This window comes from Macaca thibetana, chromosome 5 (genome assembly GCF_024542745.1).
Source record: "Macaca thibetana thibetana isolate TM-01 chromosome 5, ASM2454274v1, whole genome shotgun sequence".
Classification (NCBI taxonomy): Eukaryota; Metazoa; Chordata; class Mammalia; order Primates; family Cercopithecidae; genus Macaca; species Macaca thibetana.
In genome coordinates, this window is record NC_065582.1 from 83205671 (window position 1) to 83228470 (window position 22800).

Here is a 22800-nt window from a genome sequence, read left to right on the forward strand (position 1 = left end):
TATATTGATAGGTGATCTCTATAAACACAAAGCTTTTAAAATTAAGCTTGGTCTTTTTTTTTTTTTAAAAGGAAAGATTATTATTTTAAACTGCTCTGTTAAATAATGGTGCTAAATTATTTGTAGTAAATTAGAATCCAGGATTGAGAATCCATTATCTCAATCATTATCTCAATAGGCAGTAAATGTCTGTTACCCCATATGTAAATAATGAATTATCTCAATCCTACAGAGACTTTTGCTTTGAGAAACAGATTTATTGTGATAAAACATCAATTTGACATAAACCCCAATTTCCCTTCGGGGTCAAAGAAACCAAAAAATGCATATCCATAATTGTTTATAGTTCAAAACCAGTTTGGACTAAACAAAATTACCTGACATAAAAACTCAGTTCAGCAACTATAACAGTTAACGTAACCTCTGTACCTACAAAAAAATGAAAGCAGTAATGTTTATTACAGTTCACACACTGGCACTTGAAATGAAAACATTTATCCCATCACAGAAAACACGTGCTAGATAGAGTTGAGAAAAGAAGCAATTATTTTAATTTCTATTGTACCTCAGAGGGAACTTTAGTTTAGGAGGTAACTTATCTTTCACTGAGTATGGCTCTTTGTATAGATAATATGTGCATACATATATTTAGGTTATGTACATATGTATAAGTACACATATACAGTATTAGCTCAGTTTGGTATTTTATAGAGGTATATTTGGTATTAGAGTTTAAATTGTCTCAAGGAGCTTTTAGACCTTGATTTTTTTCATATCGTAAAATGAGCTACAAGACCCTTTAACTGAGCAGTAAAGAAAGTAGCCAGTTTTATATAAATAACATTTATTATTTTATGATCATTTTATTTAGTTTGTTATGTGCAGATGTTTTCCCCACTAGAATTTAAGTGGTGTGAAGGGAGGGATCTTGTTTGTCTTTCACAGCATTGTATTCCCACTGTAACTCTCAATAAATACTTACTGGTTCAATGAATGAATGGACAGATAAGCAAGTGTGCTAACAAGTAAGCTTTTAGGATTGTACATTTTAATGCCATTAGTAGATATGTGGTCACTATCATTTTTCTATTTTGCATATCATGATTTTTGTAAGGTTATATAACTGTAGATTTTAGTGACTTAAGGAAAAGAAAAGGGAAAACACTAAAAGAAAAGGCCTTAAAATCAGAAGACCTGGTTTTAAATCCCAGTCCCTCCATGTGAGTTCCTCAATTTCCTCCTTTATAAAACGTAGATGATAATGAGATGTCCTTCAAGTCCATAGTGGATCTGAAGGGGGGGGCTATTATTTTCTGTGAGACCAAGAAGAATGTAACTGACATGGCCATGAATCCACACAAAACAGAATGCACTGTGTTTACATGGGACATTGCACAGTCACAAAGATAAATTACACTACAAGGCTTCAGAGAGATAATTATAAAGTTTTGGTGGCAACCAACGTGGCTCCTTGTGGTTTGGACATTCCTGTAGTTGACCTGGTGATTCAAAGTTCTCCTCCTCAGGATATTGAGCCCTATATCCATATCCATCTCTCTGGATGCACAGGTAGAGCTGGACAGACAGAAGTTTGTATATGGTTTCTTGTTTGTTTGTTTGTTTGTTTGTTTTTTCAGACGGAGTCTTGCTCTGTTGCCCGGACTGGAGTGCCGTGGCGCGATCTCGGCTCACTGCAGGCTCTGCCCCCGGGTTCACACCATTCTCTTGCCTCAACCTCCGAGTAGCTGGGACTACAGGCACCCGCCACAATGCCCGGCTAATTTTTTGTATTTTTAGTAGAGACGGGGTTTCACCATATTAGCCAGGATGGTCTCGATCTCCTGACCTTGTGATCCGCCCACCTCAGCCTCCCAAAGTGCTGGGATTACAGACGTGAGGCACCACGCTCGGCTTGTATATGTTTTTATCAACCAAGAGAAAGAGGTCAACTAAGATACGTGGAACAAAAAACAGGAATTACTTTTAAACATGTAGGTGTTCCTTCTACAATGGATTTAGTTAAATTTAAAAGCATGGATGCCGTAAGGTCTCTGGCTTCCATTTCTTATGCTGCTGTTGATTTTTTCCAACCATCAGCTCAGATACTGATAGAAGAGAAAGGGGCGATGGATGCATTGGCTTCAGCTTTAGCCCACATTTCTGGCGTATCAAGCTTTGAACCATGATCTTTAATCAACTCTGATAAGGGTTTTGTGATCATGACTCTGGAAAGTCTAGAGGAAATACAGGATGTCAGCTGTGCTTGGAAAGAACTTAACAGAAAGCTGAGTAGTAATGCAGTGTCTCAGATTACCAGTGTGCCTCCTGAAAGGAAATATGGGTGTTTGCTTTGATATTCCTCCAACTGAGTCAGAAAGGCTACAGGCAGAGTAGCATGATTCCGGCTGGATACTCTGAGTGCCAGCTAAATTACCTGAAGTTGAAGAATATTATGATGGAAACATCTTCTAATTCCAGACAGAGGAGTGGCTGGTCAGGTGGGTCAGGTGGTCAGTCTGAGGGCGTCACTCAGGAAGTTGACAAGGTGGTAGAAGACAAAGTGGAATAGAAATCGATCAAGAAGTGGGGGCCAGCCGGGCGTGGTGGCTCACGCCTGTAATCCCAGCACTTTGGGAGGCCGAGGCGGGCGGATCACAAGGTCAGGAGATCAAGACCACGGTGAAACCCCGTCTCTACTAAAAATACAAAAAATTAGCCGGGCGCGGTTGTGGGCGCCTGTAGTCCCAGCTACTCGGGAGGCTGAGGCAGGAGAATGGCGTGAACCCGGGAGGCGGAGCTTGCAGTGAGCCGAGATCGCGCCACTGCACTCCAGCCTGGGCGACAGAGCGAGACTCCGTCTCAAAAAAAAAAAAAAAAAAAAAAAAAAAAAAAAAAAAGAAGTGGGGGCCACAAACGGAGTTTTAACTGAGTATTTGATAGTTAATCTACCAGTGTGAGCTTGCCTATTTCTACCTAATCATGTACATTATCCACCAAAAATTAGGTCATCATAGTTGAGGTATGTGTCTGCTATTAGCAAAGAAGTTGATAGTATTTTTATAAAAATGTATTTCACAAGAATGGTTGTAAACACATCTACTTATCCAGTTATACCTTTGAATAAAAAAAAAAAAAAGAGCCCTGGCTGAGGGGGAGGTCTATTTAGATGGTTGGAAGCCTTAGGTTTTATTTTTTATTTATACTACCTAAGTTTAAGTCCAGGCCCACCACTTACTAGCAATGTGATTTGGATTAAATTACTTTACCCTTTTGGACTATGGTTTCTTCATAATGTTTTGAGTATTAAACAAGTTACTACATATAAAGCACTTAGAACAATGTCTGGCATATAGTATGCATTTAGTAATGTTATATGTTAATATCAAGTTATTCAGTTTTCTTTTAGTTCAAAACATATAAACAAAAAATTAACAAAATACATTATCAAAGACTTATAGTTGGTGATATATTCCTATTATGTATATTTGATGTATACTCTGGTTTACACATATAGGTGTGTAATTCATATTATCCACATATGTGTATAAAGCTACATAATATATATGGTTTATATGTATGTATATGAACATGTATGCATTTGCAAGAGAGCAATATGAAAAACAAAAACATTTGAGGCAAAATACATCATACAGTAAAAAAAAAAGTAAATTGAAAAACCTTTGGATCCAACCTTTCTTGATGATAGAAGGATATAATTACTCTTTCAAAAGATCTTCACTTTTAAGTAGTTGATAGTTGAAGCTTGGGTCATTTGCTTTGCTATTTCTGTTGGCTTAGTATTTCTTTCAACATGTATCCTTTATAATACATTCTTGCAATAACCCTGTTAGGAAGTACAGTATTCCTGAAAACCCAGTAGAGTATCAGTTTCTGTAGTTTGGAGGTTTCTTGCTTTCTGGTCCAAAGTTTTGTAATGTCAGTTTTATGAGGTAGTCAATCAATAACTTGCTGGAAAATAAAAGTCGAAGTCTTATTTTCTTAAGCATAAGTCATCTTTCCAAGGTAGTTAGCAGGCACATATCCTTTCTGCCCTTGAGCTTCAGCTAACCACCACTCTTTATTGCCACTTAGGTCACAAAACCTAAGTATATGAACTCTCTGATATTCCTGAAGGCTGAGTTCATGGTCACTCCGTGCTTGAAAAGCGTGAACTGCATAGAAAATCTAGACAAAGAAACAAATGACATTATTGGAATTGGAACCTGAATATTAAGAGAAACATCATAAGAGTTTCCAAGCTTTTAGAAGCAATGCTAAAGTTTTCTTATTTTTCCAAAGTCACATTGTCCAACTCCTTCTATTGGATATATTTTGCTAAAATATGACCCAGGTGAGAATGGAACGAAATAGGTATTGTCATTATTCTGTTAGGAGGAGTATAAATTATCCATGCTTGAAGGCAACTTGGCAGTTTCTATTAAAAGATTTTTAATAATGTTAAAATGTTAATTCCTTATGAATCAACATAGCTTGAAGAATCTCTTCTACAGAAACATTGGCAGAAATTTTTGCATACCAATGTTACTGGATTACCCATACAAATGGCAAAAGTGGGAGAGTAGTAGGAATATCACTAGAAGTTCAGCAAGAGCAAAATAGTTAAATTCCAGACCCTCATACTAAGGAAATTTGTAGTCATTAAAAACAGTGCAGGCTGGGCACGGTAGTTCACACCTGTAATCCCAGCACTTTGGGAGGCCGAGGTGGGCAGATCATGAAGTCAGAAGTACAAGACCAGCATGACCAACATGGTGAAACCCTGTCTCTACTAAAAAATACAAAACTTAGCTGGGCATGGTGGTGTGCGCCTGTAATCCCAGCTACTCAGGAGGCTGAGGCAGGAGAATTGCTTGAACCTGGGAGGCAGTGGTTGCAGTGAGCCAAGATCGTGCCGTTGCACTCCAGCCTGGGCGACAGAGTGAGACCCTGTCTCCAAAAACAAACAAACAAACAAACAAAAACAAACAAGAAAAATGATGCTGTTTGAGACTAATAATATGGGAAACACTTATGATAAAATTGTAAACCTTAAAAAGAACAAAAAATTTGATGTACATTATAAGTGTAATATTGTTATTGTTTCTTTGAATGGTACAATTATAGCTGATTTTCATTTTTACTTCCTTGTTCCCTTCTTTTTTTCCCAAACCTTTATAATGACAATGTATTAAATTTATAACTTTAAAAATTATTTTGTGACCTAGAATAATAAAATATTTCAGTCAAAAGAATTTTTTCTGACCTCAAAAGAATCCTTTATAATTATTAAGTGTGTAAGAAGCCCCAAAATAAGTGTTTAGTTATTCTTCCAATAAAATCATAAGATTGATAATGAAAATGTTTAGTTATGGCATAAAATTAAGCAATTGGCTTAATTTATTCCCATTCATTTATTTAAGCAACATATATTCCCATTCATTTATTTAATGAAAATTTTTCTAGTACCTACTAAGTACCAGGTATTATTTTATTGGCGAACTTACAACTTAGCCAGGAAAAGAAAATGCCAGTGAACAAAACAAAACACACCAAAACAGCAACAACTCTACACATAGATGATACATCAGCCAATGGTGAGCTGGATTTTGAAAGAAGTTATCTTTCATAAATGACAAAGCTGACAAAAGGCGTGAATATGTCATATTTGAAGGTACAGAGATGAATACATGAAAACAACATATAGGAAAAGACAAGCAGATTAACTCTCAAACTTGAGGTTCAATATATAAGGGAAACTATGAGAAATAAGATGACTTCATTACTTCATTAAGCAGGAAAAGAGAATGGGTACTGTGGAGAGGAGACTATAGCTGTAGCTGAAGTTGTTATTTAAATATTAAACTTATTTAACTTTTGATGAAACTTTGATTCCATTGATTGGTATATTGATTTATCAACTAATATGACCTGCTCCCCAAGGAAAGAACCATATTGCCATGGTCTGAATGTTTGTTTCCCCTCAAAGTTTATGTGTTGAAAGCCTAATCCACAAGGTAATGCTATTAAGAGGTGGGGCCTTTGGGAGATGATCAGCCTTCAGCTTCCTGAATGGGATTGGTTTCTCTTTAAAAGAAACCTGAAAGAGACCCTTCACCCCTTCCACCATGTGAGGGCCCAACAAGAAGGTACTACTCTATGAACCAGAAAGTTACCCCTCAGCAAATACCACATAAACTGCTGCCTTGATCTTGGACTTCCAGTCTCCACAACTGTGAGAAATAAATTTCTGTTTTTTATAAGCCAACCAGTTTATGGTATTTTGTTACAGCAGCCCAAATGGACTAAGACACACATTTAATTAAACTTTTCTCCATTGACCACATTGTGGTACGAAGTATGAATTCAAATATTGATTGATTTGACCTGAAAATTAGTAGGAATATTCAAATATTTATTGAAAGGCATGGCTATCATACAAGAGATCATCTTGTATCATAAAAGATACATACAAGAGATTGATGAACATGGTCAAATTATTACATAATTTTTTAAGTAAACAAGAAAATTAAAAGTACTATAAATTCTTTAGCAATGGAGTGGTAGCAATAATAAACACCTTTTATGGAGTGCATGGCAGTTATATGTTAAATGTGCTTTGTCCTCAACAACCCTATGAGTTGTGCTTACAGAAGAAACATATTTTTAATTATAGAGCTAATTGGTGCTGATATGACCAATATCTTCTAACTTCAAATCCTGTGCTTAGTCTATTTCTCATAATGCTTTAGAGACCAAACTCTTGTTCTAGCAAGTATGTACAGAGTGTATTCTTGCAGAGAGGAACTGGAGTTTCTAGTATATTGTAGACGGTGTTGTTTTGTTGTTTAGAAATTGAAAACATTGAATAAATCCACAGGAACAGAATGGAAGATTTGGTTTGCAAAAGTATTTGGGAATGGAATGTACTATAATACATCTGAAACATCTGTAAGAGCCTGCATTAGTAGTTGGTAATCATCTTTTATAATTTTTATAAATAATAGGTAATGCTTTACCAATGCAACTATAGATGTTTTAGCAGGTTAGATAGCCTACTAATAGAACATTTCTAAATATTTGTGGTAGTCTTTCACTTTAGCAGAATTCTCTCAAGTGATATATAAACTCTTCCACCTAGATCTTTTTGGTATGAAATTATAGTTTATATTCTAAATATTAAATATATATTCTCATGCAATTGTAAATTTAAAGTACAAAATTATATACTTTCAATGCTTTAGATAACCATGACCCAAAATTTATTTAGGATGAGCACTTTTTAGTTTTTATATAATTTATGTTATATGGGGGCATATATTATATACTCGAAATGGAAGTAAGCTGCTTTTAAAGAGGCAGCAGTCTATTTTCAGTCTCTTTTTGAAGTCTCCTTTTTAGTATTTTTAGTCTCCTTAATGTTAGACTACAAGTTATAAATTTTTAACATGTCATGCATTTAAGAACTGTAAGGTTTCTCATTATCTTCAATATTTTAATTGTTTTAGTCTGTATCTTTCTAATCTTAAATGCTACGTTTTGGTCCAGGCACATTAATTACAATGTTGTTAATTTGAGCCATTATCACCTAATTTTCTTCTGTTTTTCCTTGGCACTTTTAAAAATGTATTTATTGATTGCTTCTTTGTACTCTATAAAGCTCTAACTTATTTTATGTGCAGTATTCTGTGAATACAACTCCGTTTTCTACCACACTTACTTTTTTTTTTATAACACTGTATTATTGACTCATACCTAATTTATTACCCACTGCTTATAACCACCAGATCTTTCTCTGTGGTAACATTCCCAGTTCGGCATTCCCTTATTCTATATTTGTGCATTTAATTTTCCTTCTTCAGTGAGCCACATTACCTGTCTTCACTGAATATCATTTTATTTTTATCCCAATTCTCCAATTAACAGCAACAAAAGTCATAATATATGTTAATCTTCTTTTCTAAAACAAAAGGTAGAGAATCAGCATTTATGGTATATCATATGTATCTCTGGAAACTAAGATGGTTATATTGCATGAAAAATGCTCATTATTCTCTCTCACCCTTCAGGAGCAAGCTTTCATGTTCTTCACTTAACAATTATATGTTTTAATTACACAAGCAATTTTGATGAAGAAAAAATTTTTTAATAAAGTTAAGCAAAACAAAGTCCACCCAACTGCTATTAGCATCTTCTTTTCCTTCCTCCCATCTTCCTCTCTTCCTTTCTTCCTTCTTTCCTTCCATTTTTGTGTTCTACCTACCTACCTGAAGCGGTAATAAAAATGGACTTATAGTATACATAACTTTGCAGGTGGTTTTCCACCTCATACTATTTTTGAAAATCTCTTCATGTTAATAAGCCAACTTTTTGAAGCACTTTCTAAACAATGACACAGTAGGCATGTAGCATCGTCATCATAGGTAGTTGGAAAATGTAAAGATGAACGTGGGATTGGTAACAAAATGACTACATTTTTTAGAAGTCAAAAATTATATTTTCAATATTACTTACATGGAAAAAGAAAACAGCACTGATTCTCGGACACTGAACTGCCCCCCAAAACTGGGTTTTAGCCATTATTAAACCGAGTCCTTTTTGAGAAGTGCCAAGGACAAGATTCTGCTTGCCAAACAAGGCATCTTAGACACTCTGGAATGCAGAATTCTAGGATGGACCCTGAGAATCTCACCCCCTACTGTACATGGTCTACATAATCTCCTCCCCTTGATTGTGACTGGAACTTCTTAATAGATGTGCTATTACTCCTGTGAGTAGGCTACCCTCTCTAGCAAAGGTAAAGAGATTCTGCAGAGGTGCTTGTTAAAGTCCCTAGGAAATTGACTCTGAGTTAGTCAAAAGAGGGATTATCCTGGATGGGCCTGACCTACTCAGATGTGACCTTTAAAGTGCATTGAGGCCTCCTCTGAAGGGAGAGATTTGAAGCCAGAGAGATGCTCACCCACTGACTTTGAAGAAGCAAACAGCCATGTTGCAAACTGCCTATAGAGACAGCCACATGGCAAGGATTTGAGGGCAGCCTCAGGTTGTTGAAAGTGGTCTCTGGCTAATTGCCAACAAGAAAAAGGAGTCTTTAGTCCAACTGGAACAAGAAACTTAATTCTACCAATGACCATGAGCTGGGAAGAGAACCCCCAGTTTCAGAAGCAATAAAACCAGCAAACACCTATATTGCAGCTACGTGAGATCTTAAGCAGGGCACCCAGCTAAACCGTGCTTGGACTCCTGACAACAGCCCCTAAGAAATACGTTTGTATTGTTTTAAGCCACCAGGTTTGTGGTAATCTGTTATGCAGCATGGAACACTAATGCAGAGCATGCCATTACTATTTGATGGACAAAAAGAGAGAATACCTTGGAATGGGAAGGCATATTTACTTGAATGCTTTTGTTATATTCTTTGATATAGCAAAAAAACAGAATGAAGAACTTAAAAATTCAGATCCTTGGTATAAATCGGTACCGCCAGGTTGTGAATATCCAGTCGCTCATCCCCATTATTCAACAAAGGCTCCAGAACATAATTTTGGGGGAACTTTTTTATAGCAGTCTCTCTTCTTACTTGAGGTGGAGAATGGATAAGCAAGTTAAACCTCTACAGCAGTGATTTCTAACATTTTAGATAAAAATTTCTTTAAAAAGTCTGTTTAAAAAGGTAGACTTCTTTTATCATAGATGTGTATATATGCAAATAAGCACAATATTTCCAACGTATTTGAGGAGATTCATGAAATCCTCCCAAAACTCATTCATAGACCACTTCAGGTCCTCGCATTCAGGTTAAAAATTCAGCTCTGGTATAAAAATCATGGAGCCACTAGAATCTAAATTAGTTTGAAATTGCCTATATTTGAATGATCTTTAGGGCCCTGAAGATACCCCCTGAGTATGAGGTAGAGGCTACCTGTCCTTTGTGTCAGGGTCCACTAGAACCATCAATAAAACCAGACTACATCCTACAACACCCCTTGGCAACATGCTATAGCAATTCTGGAGGAAATCAAAAAACGTGCTACCACAGTAGGAAGGGAAAGGGAAATAAATGATAACCAAAAGTGGCATCCAATTAAGCCAGTACAAGTTTCCGCTGATGTTCCTGATAATAAAATAAAATCAAGAACAAAAGTCTAAATAGCCACCCAGAAAACTGCTTTGTAGGATACCGCAAATGTGAAATGTTACAACATGTACTGTATTCTCATTGTTGGTAAAGAAGATACAATTTTCTTCCACTTTCGATCACATTACAGGGACCTCTATACTGTATTGACTTATACTATCACACCACAAATACAGAGGTTAATCATTTTCTTCTCCCCACAACTTCTAAAAGCCAACAGAATGGAAACATCAGCCCTGGGGCAAGAATTAGGAACAAAATATAATCCTTTCTCTCTGTTTTCAATGAAATATTATGCATTATGCATTACAGGGGGAGTCTGGAAACCACTGGCCTATGTGCGTCTATTGACTGGAGTTAAGACATTAAGGGAGGTATCTCTATGCAGCCTTTTCTTCTTTTCTTCCTTGTACTGAAGTTTCCAACAGGTGCATCCTCTTCCTCATCTTGCAGTAAGTTTATTGGGACAGACTTTGTCCATGCACCGGGTTCACCTTCAATTTGAGTTGGGTAATTTCTACTCTGAGGGAAAGTATCAGGGATTCCATGTGCTACAGATCCAAGATGCATCTTCAATCCCGTTTTACTAGTAATAATGCTTATACATGCTTATATTTATATTCCTGATGCTATGCCTATTTTGAATTGGTGCCAAACTCAGAGGAAAAAGAAAGTAAATAACAATTTATGAAGAGATGCCATTAATATATTTTTTGTTTTGAAATACTATCTCATTTTTTTCTTCTCTTGGTAATGGAAATCTCTAATGGACCTAATTCACATTATATATATTGATAGGATTGCTTGCAGAAAATTGCTTTGAAGTACCAGCTAGTAGGAACTAAATGCAGTCTCATACTACGAACACCAGGCAGAAAGAGTCTATGTGAGGTGCTTAGTCCAAAGTCCCTGTAGAGCCAAGTAAGAACTAGAACTCAACATCAAGCCAGCTTTAGAGTGTGTTGATAAATTTGGCTCTCAGATTTCTGTCCATCTAGGTTATTGAAACAAGGCAAAGTCTGACAGGACATTTAATCAGGTACATAGATTTCACTGATAAAAATGCATTAGTTAGCATTGTAATATGTCTTTTAGAAACTGAATAAACAACAGAGTGAACAAGTAATAGAGAGTGTTTTGAAACTTCAAGACAGAAGGGCAGTAAGAACACATAGTAATGCCCAGACAAGTTAAGAGTCAGTTATAACCAGGAGAAAATATTTGCAAATTATATATCTGATTTAAAAAAATAAAACTTGCACTCAGGTTTATAAAGAACTTTTACAATGGGAAAATAAGAAGGAAAATGACCCAGTTTTTTTTTTTAATAGGCAAATATTTGAATAGACATTCACCAAAGGAAATCAAAGAATGGCAAATGAGCACATGAAAAAATGTTCAATAGCATTAATTTTTAGGGAAATGTACACTAAAACCCCAAAGAGATACCACCTCATACCCACAAGACGGGTCTCATTAAAAAGACAAATAATAACTAGTATTGACAAGCATGTGAAGAAACTGCAACCCGTAACCTTCATACTTTGCTGGTAGAAAAGTAAAGTGGTGAGGCCACTTTGGATAACAGTTTGGCAGTTTCTTAAAAATTTAAATAAAACCAATAAGGAATTACACTTCGGAGTGTCTACTCAAGGGAAATTAAATTCACACAAAGACTTGCACACAAATATTCATAGCAGCGTAATTCATAATAGCCCCAAACTAGAAGTTACCCAAATGACCATCAACTGGTGAGTGGATTAACAAAATATATCCACAGGATGGAATAATAGTAGGCAATAGAAAGCAACAAAGTACATATACATACGACAACATGGAAGACTCAATACATTTTGCTAAGTGAAAAAAAGTAGCTCTAAAACATCACGTATTGTACAATTTTGTTTATACAAAAGATACAGAAAAGGCAAATCTATGGAGACAGAAAATAGGTTAGTGTTTCTTTGGGGTTGGGGTGGGAAAGAGGAGGGACTACAAATGGGTGCAAATGATTTTTTGGAATGAAAGAAATGTTTTAAAATTGGATTAAAGTGATGGTTGCACAACTTTGTAAATATACTAAACTTGCACAACTTTGTAATATATACTAAAAGTCATGAATTGTACACTTAAAAATGGATGAATTATGTGATATGAATATAAGATATTGATAAGCTGCTTTTGGAAAAAAAAAAAAAAACACCAAACCAAAAAAAAAAAAAGTGTCATGAATTGGACAGCAATCAGTAACTGTTAATGAAAGAAACTGAATAGATACCATACTTTTGGAGGTCAGCATGGCAATGTCTATAAAGACTTTAAATGTATATACCTTTGACCCTCTAATATTTTAGGAATTTGTTTTACACTTATATACTCATATAAATGTACAAAAATAGATGGACAAGGCCCTTCCTTGAAATATTGTTTGAATTTTTTAAAAGCCCAAAACATTCTACATATCTATTATTAGGGTGATAGTTACATAAGTTATAATATATCCACAAAATTAAATGCTGTGTTGAATGTTTTAAGGAATAAGATAGCTATTTAGGTTTAATTGTGTCTAAGATATATTGTTAAATGAAAAAAAAAACCCTATAATATACCATATATGATATATTTCCCACTGGTATAAACGTGTTTGTATATGCACAGAATATACAAAGGATATATCCAAGCATTGTCTCTGAAGAGTAGGACAAGGGGAGGAAGGACTAAAAACTTTACTTTTTAAAATTATTGTTATTTTTAAAGACAGGATCTCCCTCTGTTGCCCAGGCTGGAGTGCGGTGGCATGATCACGGCTCACTGCAGCCTCGACCTCCCTGGCTTGTGCGATTTTCCTACCCCAGCCTCTCCAGTAGCTGAGACTACAGATGTGGGCAATCATCCTTGGCTAATTTTTTTGATTTTTAGTAGAGATGAGGTCTCACTATGTTACCCAGGCTGGTATCAAACTCAGCTCAAGCAATCCTCCCACCTCAGCCTCACAAAATGCTGGGATTACAGGCATGAGCCTCCAAGCCCAGCTTACTTTTAAGTTATGTATGCCTTTCTACATTTTAACTTCTCTATCTATCTACACATATACATATACATATACATAACCTCTACAAAAATAAATTTAAATAAATTATTAATATAACACTAAAGAAAAAGCAAGGTAAATAAATAAAGGAATTAGTTAGATGGTCACCACTGGGGAATGAACAGTTAAGTATACTGAAACTTTCTGATATAGCAAAAACAAACCCGGCACTATAATGAACATACCATTTTGCAAAAAGATTGTACCAGTAGCCTTTGCATTAGTGCAGTGAGGGAAATATAGCTCTTAAAAGTTTCAGTATAGACCAGCCTGACCAATATGGTGAAACCCCGTCTCTACTAAAAATATGAAAATTAGCCGGGCATGGTGACACGTGCCCGTAGTCCCAGCTACTCCGGATTGCTTGAACCCGGGAAGTGGAGGTTGCAGTGAGCTGAGATCGTGCCACTGGACTCCAGCCTGGGCAACAGAGTAAGACTCCATCTCAACAACAACAACAACAACAAAAGTAAGAAAGAAAGAAAAAGTTTCAGCATATAGTGTGTGGCATTATACATGAGATTAAAAATGGCCAATTACTAGATAGCTCAATGAAGATATTGCTCTTAGAGGAATCATGGACGATTTCCCACATGCTATTGATGGCAGCAATCTGTTCAGTATTGAACTGCTTTTTTTTGATGGGGGAGTATAAAAAGACACTTTGCTCTAAGTATGTAACAGCAGGGTAGTAATAGTAATAGCTCCTATTTATTGTGTATCTACTTTGTGTTGGCTACTTTACATACACACTTTATCTCCAATCCTTTGCTTTATTTAAGGAAACAGGCTCAGGGAATTAAACTCCTTGCAAAAAGATCCACTGGAAGTATGTGCTAATAGAGCCAGGTCTCCTTGATGTCAAAGCTGACCCTTTTCCACCAAGTGTTACAGTAACATAGTAGAGAGAGACTTTCATGATTTGAACAACCACATATTTTTACATCAAATTTTTACCTGTTCGTCTACTTCTTGAAAACTGTCAACATCAGTACCATTTGTTTCAAACTTTCCACATGTGCCACTAAGAGATGAGCTGCTATCACCAATGCTGCTTTCTGAGGTGCCTGTGACACTGTCACTAGCTGGCCGAGAAGACACAAAGAGGCTGATGTTCTCAAAATCATCATCACAGAACCTGTTCTCAGTATCCACTTTCTGCATTTTTGCTGGATTGTAGGGTTTTAGGAAGGAGGAATAAACATATCCTTTCACATCTGGATGGGAAATAAAAAGAAAGAACCAAGTTCATGGGTATACTCTTCCCAAACATGAGCTCAGAGAAGCACATGGAGGTCCCTCAGAAAATCTCAGTTTAAAGAAGAGTGATAGTTCTAGGGAAAAACTTACTTCCTGTGTCCACAAGCCACCTGCTTGTACTCCCCAGTGGATCTTTCTGTTCTATCACAGCCACCAACTCTCCTTCCAGAAGATTGATGTCATATTCTTGTGTAGCATTGCACTTGCGCTTAGCTTGATAGAGTTCCTCTGCACTATATGTGGATAGAAGTTTGGAGCGATGAATGTCAGTTTGACGTGGCATTTCTGGCTGGGAGAAATAAGGAGAAGTTTTGGTTTAGACAGATAAATAATCAAATCCTCATGGAGTTGGTAAATAATTTTTCCCTGGAGACTTTTAAAATGTAGAAGTCATATATTTTTAGAGGATTATTTCAAGGTGCAGGCATAGAGCAGGTTATTATTGTGAAGTACCCAGCTCACTTATTCAGTGAAAAATGTCTCTAGTAAGCACAGGAGGGCAGTGTTGTAGAGAAGAAATAACAAGAATAAGAAGGCAGAGGTTCTAATCTCTCTTGGATGTTGCACAACCATTTTTAACTCTTTGCCATTCTGTAGACAACCCCTTGCATATTAAGCACTTGATAAATAATATTCAATTAAGTACATTGTACATGTAAATGTCTTTATCTGGGAAATATCATCAGCAAATTAGACAAGAATCAGGAGGCTTATACTCCCCCATCAGCTCGGGCCCTAAGAGACTTTGAGAAAGCCACTTATCTCTGGGGCCTGGTATGCCTTATGTAGAAAAGGAAAGGGCTGGACTATATGATTTATCTTTATAAAATCTTATTCGACAAATATTTATCGAGTGCCTCCTACCTAGTGACAAGCACCATTTTAGTCATCTAGGCATTTTTAGGGATATATTATGTACAAAGCAGAAAAAAAAAATTCATAATCTTATGGAGCTTATGATATACAGGATAGAAATGTACAAGAAATTCTACATATACATACATTGTAGGATATTAGAATGAGATAAGTGATCTGGAAAATAGTATGATAATACGACTTGGACAAGGCAAAGAGGTGAAAGTTACCACTGTCATGAATGCTGCCACACTCACCAGAATCTGCACAGGCTTCTTCTTTTCAAAACTGAGTTTCCTCTCAATAAAGGTGGCACTGTTTTCTTTCACACAATTCAAATTTTGGACCTCTTCTAGTACTTGATTCTGAATCTCAGAAATGCTTGAAACCAACAGTGGCACCTATAGGTAGAAATAATATGGCATTGTTTCCAGACAACGAGATAATCATATCAGGTGTTAAATGTATTGAGTTGTGATGAACAGTTGAGGAGGTGTATGATAGTTCCATTGTGAAAAGTTAGGGCAACGTTAGAACTTCTAGATAAATACGGTCTAATTTATTGTCTCTAGAAACCCCACAAACATGATAGGGATTTTTTTTTTTTTAAGTTTCAAGCCTAAATAAAAGAACAGAAGAGAAAAAATAGCAATGAAGTCTTGGAAGAAAAGCTCAGGAGCTCATGACAGTAGATGCCTCCCTTGTGGTTGGGTAGGATGGTGGCAAGGGAAAGCAGCTAAGAGAAAGAGCACTGATTAAGAGCCTGTGCTGGTTTTAAAACAAATTCTTCAACAATGCTCCCTACAAAGAAATGGAGTTTACATCCTTACCCCTCCAAAACTGGGTAAGCTTGGCATAGTGGCTCATGCTGTAATCACAGCCAACAGTGAGGCTGAGGTAAGAGGACTGCTTGTGTCCAAGAGTTTGAGACCAGCCTGGGCAACGCAGCAAGACCCTGTCTCTAAAAATTTTTAAATCTTAGCCAGGCATGGTAATGCATGCCTGAAGTCCAGCTAATCAGGATGCTGAGGCCAGAAGATAACTTGAGCCCAGGAGTTCAAGATCAGCCTGGGCAACTAGTCACTACTAAAACAATTTTTTTTTTCAGGTTGGAGTGCAGTGGTGTGATTTTGGCTCACTGCAACCTCCGACTCCCTGGTTCAAGTGATTCTCCTGCCTCAGCCTCCCAAGTGGCTGGGTTTACAGCCATGTGCCACCACACCCAGCTAATTTTTTTTTTTTTTTGTATTTTTAGTAAAGATGGGGTTTCACCATGTTGGCCAGGATGGTCTCAATCTCCTGACCTCATGATCCGCCCGCCTCGGCCTCCCAAAGTGCTGGGATTACAGGCGTAAGCCACCGCACTTGGCCTGCTACTAAAAATTAAAAAAAAAAAAAAAAAAGAAAAGAAAAGAAAAAAAAAGAAAGAAAGAAAAAGAAAGAAAGAAAGAAAGAAAGAAAGAAAGAAAAAGAAAGAAAGAAAGAAAGAAAGAAAAAGAAAGAAAGAAAGAAGGAAGGAAGGAAGGAAGGAAGGAAGGAAGGAAGGAAGGAAGGAAGGAAGGAAGGAAGAAAGAAAGAAAGAAAGAAAGAAAGAAAGAAAGAAAGAAAGAAAGAAAGAAAGAAAGAAAGAAAGAGAGAAAGAAAGAGAGAAAGAAAGAAATTAGCTGGGTGAGGTGAGTGAAACTCCATCTCAAAAAAAAAAAAAAAACAAAGAATGAGGAAGGTCTCCATGTACTATCGTAGATGCATTCTCAGAATATATTGTTAAAAAGCAAGTTGCAGAATGGTATATATAATATGCTGTTTTTTACTTTTAAGAAATAAAAATATATTTTTGTATTTATTTTTACTGGCATGAGAAAGCACTAACTGCATAAAAATAAACTAATAAAAATGGGATGAGAGTGGGGAATGGGATGCTAGAGGAACAGGTATGGTGAGACTGATTATACATTTACATAATTTTGACTTTTGAATCCTGTAAACATAGCCCTTGTTTATTCAATTTAATTTAATTCAAAGTATAAGTTAAAAGTTAATTAATCCACAATAGAAAATAAAGTAGGGACAATTAATTCTGCTCCAGGTGTTACCCATTGAATAGCTATCCATCTCATTCAGTTAAGAACTAGTATACTGGAAATGTAGGGCCAAGAAACCAAACTAATTTTTAAGAAGTTGATATAAATTGTAAATATCTTTCTTCCTCATCAGGAAAATAATTATAAAATTATATCCTAATGGGAGGCGAAGCTACACACATACACACACACACACACACACACACACTTGCACACACACACACAACCAGGCTTCTCTTTCTTGGGGAAAAATGAAATCAAAACAAAGCATGGTTTGAACATTATCCTGCGTCTTTCATTATGCTGAGATGGCCTTCTATTTAGAGCCACATCTTAAATAGTCATAGTTAACATCTAAGAACGATTGATCAGAAAGAAATACAAAAAATAAATTGTTGATAAACTTCATGTTGCATCAGTCAGGTGGAGCAAGGCTGAAAGGTGTTTGGTATTTGAAAAGGAATCTCCAAAAAAGAATTACAAATGTGTAAGTCACAGTAAACCTGAAGTAGGAAACCCTCTGAGCTTCCCATGGAGAAGACAGATAAGGAGCAGGAGACTATCTGACTGGTTTTAGTTAAAATAAACACACACACACCACACTGAACACAAGTCCACACTCTGAACAGGGCTTTCGTACGGGTGTGGTTTCTAGCAGATCCAGTAGGCCAAAGTAGCTGCGTGTTGGTGCTGTGCTTACCGGCACAAGTGTGGAGTAAGCCTGCTGTGCCACGAGCATCAGGTCCCTAAGGAGGGTGATAAAGCTGCACAGACAGTTCAACAGAATCTTCCGAGCAGCCTGGTTGAACGCCTGGAGCTCCTCCACAAGCTGGGCATTGAGGGCCTCATACTCCTTTTTGGCCAAGTCTGACTCCTCTCCTGCTGATCGCTGCAGGTAGCTGTTGCAATCCAGCAGTTTGTCATAGCGTTTCTGGATGAGCTTGTGAGGCCCTGGGAATAAGGACAGCAGGGCTGACAAGGGCGTCAGGATGAGTCTCTGTAAGTGAGATGCCTGCCAAAAGAAAAAAAGAGCCCATTTCGGAGAGAAGATCAGCCCGTAGCTTGTCCAGTGCTGCTATCGATAGGCTTACCTTTTCCCCCACGAGAAGCACAAAAGAAAACAGGAAAGCCCTAGACAGGTTAAAAGAGGATCTGATCACTTTTGTGTCTGGCTAAACCTATTTAAAGACTTAAAACAGGCGCTCTAGGTTGTAACATTGAACCTAAAAAGTGAGCAGGAAGAGGAATTCAAAAGTTAAAGCCTGCTCACCCAAAATATAACTCCACCTTTTTCTCTACCGTCTTTGGTTTTGTCATTGTCATCTCCTTCAACACTTTTTCATTCCCCTTCTTTCGCATCCCAGAGCCAGCACTTGAGGGTAGGGGGAATCTCTAGCCTTTGACTACCAAAGCTGTGTAAAAGATTTACCACATCGCTCCCATCTTTTGCTGGTAGCAAAAGGAATATAGTTAATCCCATAGGAGACTGTACCCTATTCTTCCCATTTCAGCCCCAAATCCCTGGCTACCCTGGAGGCTTATTTTTGGTAGTGGAATTATATCCCCTATAAAGATAGCAACCCCTTAATAAAGGTATTTTAACCTTGAGACAGAAAAGACAACAGAGTTGTAACTTGTTTTATTTTTAATTAATTAATTAACTTTGAGACAGGGTCTCACTCTGTCACCCAGGATGGATTGCAGTGGCACTTTCTCAGCTCACTGCAGCCTCTTCTCAAGCCATCCTCCCACCTCAGCCTCCCAAGTAGCTAGGACTACAGGAATGTGTCACCATGCTTGGCTAATTTTTAAAATTTTTTTGTAGAGATACGGTCTCACTCTATTGCCCAAGATGGTCTTGAACACCTAGGCTCAAGCAATTCTCTCACCTTGGCCTATAAGTTCTGTTTTAAATACATTAAAGGATTAAACTGAAGCTATTTCTGTGTCTTAAATTGTTTACACTTTTTGGCCTGAATCATTGAAAATGAACTTCATAGAACTGCCCATCTTCATGACATAACCTGATCATCCTAGATTTGATTTCTTCTATTTCTCTTCTGTTTTACATTTGCTGACTGCCCTACTTTACCCTTTATCATGTATGCTTATATGATATTTTATGATAATTTGGAAGTAGGTTTCTCTTTTGTAACCCAAACGATATCCTAGGGAATCAGTATCTGAGCAGCAGATTGTATTAATTAACTTAAATGGCCCCTGGTAACTTGGTCTGAACTCATGGGAAATCTAGAAGAGAGAGAAACCAATCTCTTATTGGCACCAGCAATAGCCAACACAAATTAAATTTGATGTCCAGCTTATGAGATAATCAATATACACCCACAGACTGTTTAATGAGTCCCTTGGTAAACAAAGAATCTATTTACTGTATTTACCATATCTGGGATAAATTACTATGTTTGTGACTTGACTGGATTCTACAGGTAATCTAATTACAGTATTGCAATATAATTATATATATATAAAATCCAGTGACTCATAGACACAAAATGATTCACCTTTACAAAGGAATTGTGGTTAGAACAAATAAGAACTAGATTTTAATATTTTGTCCTAACAAAATGTGTAGATATGTATCACTCATGGTCAGATAAGAATAACTGCTCTGCCTTTAGATAGATTTTGAGTTCTTAATATTTGATTTTTAAACAGAGTTCTATATATGTTATCCATAAAAGTTACTTTTATATTGAGCCTTCTCACAATTTTTTTTAACTTAGCCTAATTAATCATCTTGTGGTTTTAGGCAAGGTATGCAAGACACCTTCTGTCTTCTTTCTATCAAAGTCTGCAGCATGCTTGCTGAGAGAGAAGCCACATACCACACTTTCAGGTGCTACTCAATAAATACATATTAACTTAATGTATTGGAATTAAGCTAAAGAGCAAACTTTAAAGACTTTTCTAGAATGTGTGCTCTCTGTAATTAAATGCAGAAAATACATAAAGAACTAGCCACACCTTTTCCATTAAACATATACTGTAAAAACAACTATCTATCTATCTATCTATCTATCTATCTATCTATCTATCTATCTATCTATCTATCTATTTATCTATCTATCTATCTAATCTATCTATCTATCTCATCATCACCATCATCTATCTGTCTGTGTCCATCTATCCATCCATCCATTCATCCATCCATCCATCCATCCATCCATCCATCCATCCGTCCGTCATTGACCTGTTTCTCTATCATATTAGCTCAGATGTAAGCCTGACTTTCCATTCCCCAGTGCCAGAAAAGCAAAATACTTCAGTGTGGTTTTTCTACTAGACTGGGGGCTGTATGACTTCCTAGGGTTTGGAAGTATGTGAGACTCTTCACAGGTTCTCACAATGTCTTGATGTGGGGGGATGTTACTGAGATTTTGAGCCTGGTGGGCCAAAAATACTAAACATCCTCCAATAAAAGGGCCACTCCATGAAGATTTGTTTTACCCAAAATGCCTATAATGCCAACACAAAAATGCCCCTTTCAAGATGATCTATCTTCTATATAATTCTTGAAATGCTGCTATGAAATAATAATACCTACAGAAATTAAAATTAATATTACCCAGAGTAACTTACTACTAAAATGTGTTATTGGCTCAAGCATGTTTCTATGATTCCCAAGATATATTTTATAGAACTCTTAGAAAATAAATGTTTTACCATGGAACAAAATAAATAACATATGACTCTCAAATAAAAGTCTTTCTCAATAGGAAGGCTTTGCCTTCCAATATGTAGTATGTTAATAAGTGTCATATCCTCAGAGAGTACTTTTGCCCTTTCTGTAAGGACTCAAGGCATTTCCAGAAACTTGTTTAAGAAAAGCATAGCCCGCTTGAGCCCAGGAGTTTGAGACCAGCCTGGACAACACGGTGAAACTCTGCCTCTACAAAAAATGCAAAAAATCTTCTAGATGTGGTGGTGTGCCCCTATAGTTGCAGCTGCTTGAGAGGCTGAGAAGCAAGGATTGCTTAAGCCCGAGAGGCAGAGGTTGCAGTGAGCTGAGATTGTTCCACTGCACTCCAGCCTGGGCAACAGAGTCAGATCCTGTCCCAGAAAAAAGAAAAAGAAAAGCATAGCTTTCTAACTTAATAAATTATTAATATTTCACATGCAGACATAAACTAAATATTGATTTTAAAAACAGCATTGCCACTGGTTACGCTAAAACGTTTCTTCCATTTTCTCATTGTAATCCTTACACACATATAATGGAATTATGACTAATGCCAATCTGTGGTCCTCTTAAATTTCTATCATAGTAAAATCCTCACTAATCCACTTAAAAAATATTAAATGATTTTTAAAATCCCGTTTAAATCTACTAATTTTGGCATTAGTATTTGCTTGAGTGCATGTTTTATTTCTGACTCCAGAAAAATAAATGAAAAGTAGCTTTCCTTTCAACCTCACTATTTAATTTGCATTTATCTGTGAATATAAATAACTTACAAAGTCATGACACGAATTTAAGGCATTACTTAGGGTCTCAGAATAGCCCATCTCATCGTCTTTGTTGTATGAAATCTCCTGAAGGTCCATTACACTCTGCAGAGCCAGGGGCATGGCATCCTGAAACCCAAGAACAAAGTTACAAAAATGGCAAGTTTTGAGGTCAGTATAATTAACGTATCCCAAATGTGGACTTCGTCAGCATAACCCTTAATTATCACTGAGAGGTTATTAAAAAAGGAACAACAAACATTTTATAAATGCTCTGTGCAATCAGGTTGCTTGGAAGAATATCTTTCCTTACATTTTTCTTATGCCACTTTCTCCTAGTACTCAGTATATGACCCTCTTTGATTAAACAGTCCATCTTAAATTCCCTCATTAGCTATTCTTTAGCTTGCAATTCTTACAAATTCCTTATTTTAAAAATCACTCCTCTTTGATTTAAATTCATCAATTTTCCTTAGAAAATTTAATGCTCTCTTTAAGAGAAGATGCTCACATTTTTTGTTGAATCAATTAGTGGAAATAGAAGACTTTCCTGTAGATGTTCCCAAGAGCCATTTACTCCTTGAAAGATATGTAAAGGACAGGGGTCTCACTGCTCTCTGGCTGTTATAACTGTTTTTGGTTTTCTTTTCACAGAAGGCAGCACTTTAGGAAGCAAATAGCAAACCTGATTGTAAGGCAGGCTTTGTATCAGATAATAAATAAGAACAGAGTAGTATATGTTTTTATATAACATAGAAACTTGTCTCCAAATCATTCTGATATTTTATCAAAGAGTGCAAACAACTGCTTCCAGAAACAGATATCCAAGATATACAAGAGAAAAACTTCTGGAATATAGAAGGGGACCGTTTAGTAACTAATTTACATGTAACACTACTAACTTTCTA

General features: G+C 36.5%; 2 protein-coding genes and 1 pseudogene across 2 annotated transcripts in view; 2 read left to right on the plus strand and 1 right to left on the minus strand.

Annotated features, from left to right (window-relative positions):
* PPA2 (inorganic pyrophosphatase 2) overlaps nucleotides 1-22800 on the plus strand; it is a 1020900-nt gene that overhangs the window by 717343 nt on the left and 280757 nt on the right. The window lies entirely within an intron of this gene.
* Nucleotides 1383-2587, plus strand: LOC126954408 (ATP-dependent RNA helicase DDX50-like; annotated as a pseudogene).
* Nucleotides 3126-22800, minus strand: part of ARHGEF38 (Rho guanine nucleotide exchange factor 38) — a 126242-nt gene continuing 106567 nt past the window's right edge. Inside the window, exons 9-14 of the mRNA XM_050791481.1 lie at nucleotides 21902-22021; nucleotides 18126-18437; nucleotides 15602-15745; nucleotides 14580-14778; nucleotides 14187-14446; nucleotides 3126-4185 (exon numbers count right to left, since the gene is read on the minus strand). Of these exons, the coding sequence (XP_050647438.1) occupies nucleotides 4000-4185; nucleotides 14187-14446; nucleotides 14580-14778; nucleotides 15602-15745; nucleotides 18126-18437; nucleotides 21902-22021 (1221 nt within the window). The 3' untranslated portion in view covers nucleotides 3126-3999. The remainder of the gene's footprint in view (nucleotides 4186-14186; nucleotides 14447-14579; nucleotides 14779-15601; nucleotides 15746-18125; nucleotides 18438-21901; nucleotides 22022-22800) is intronic.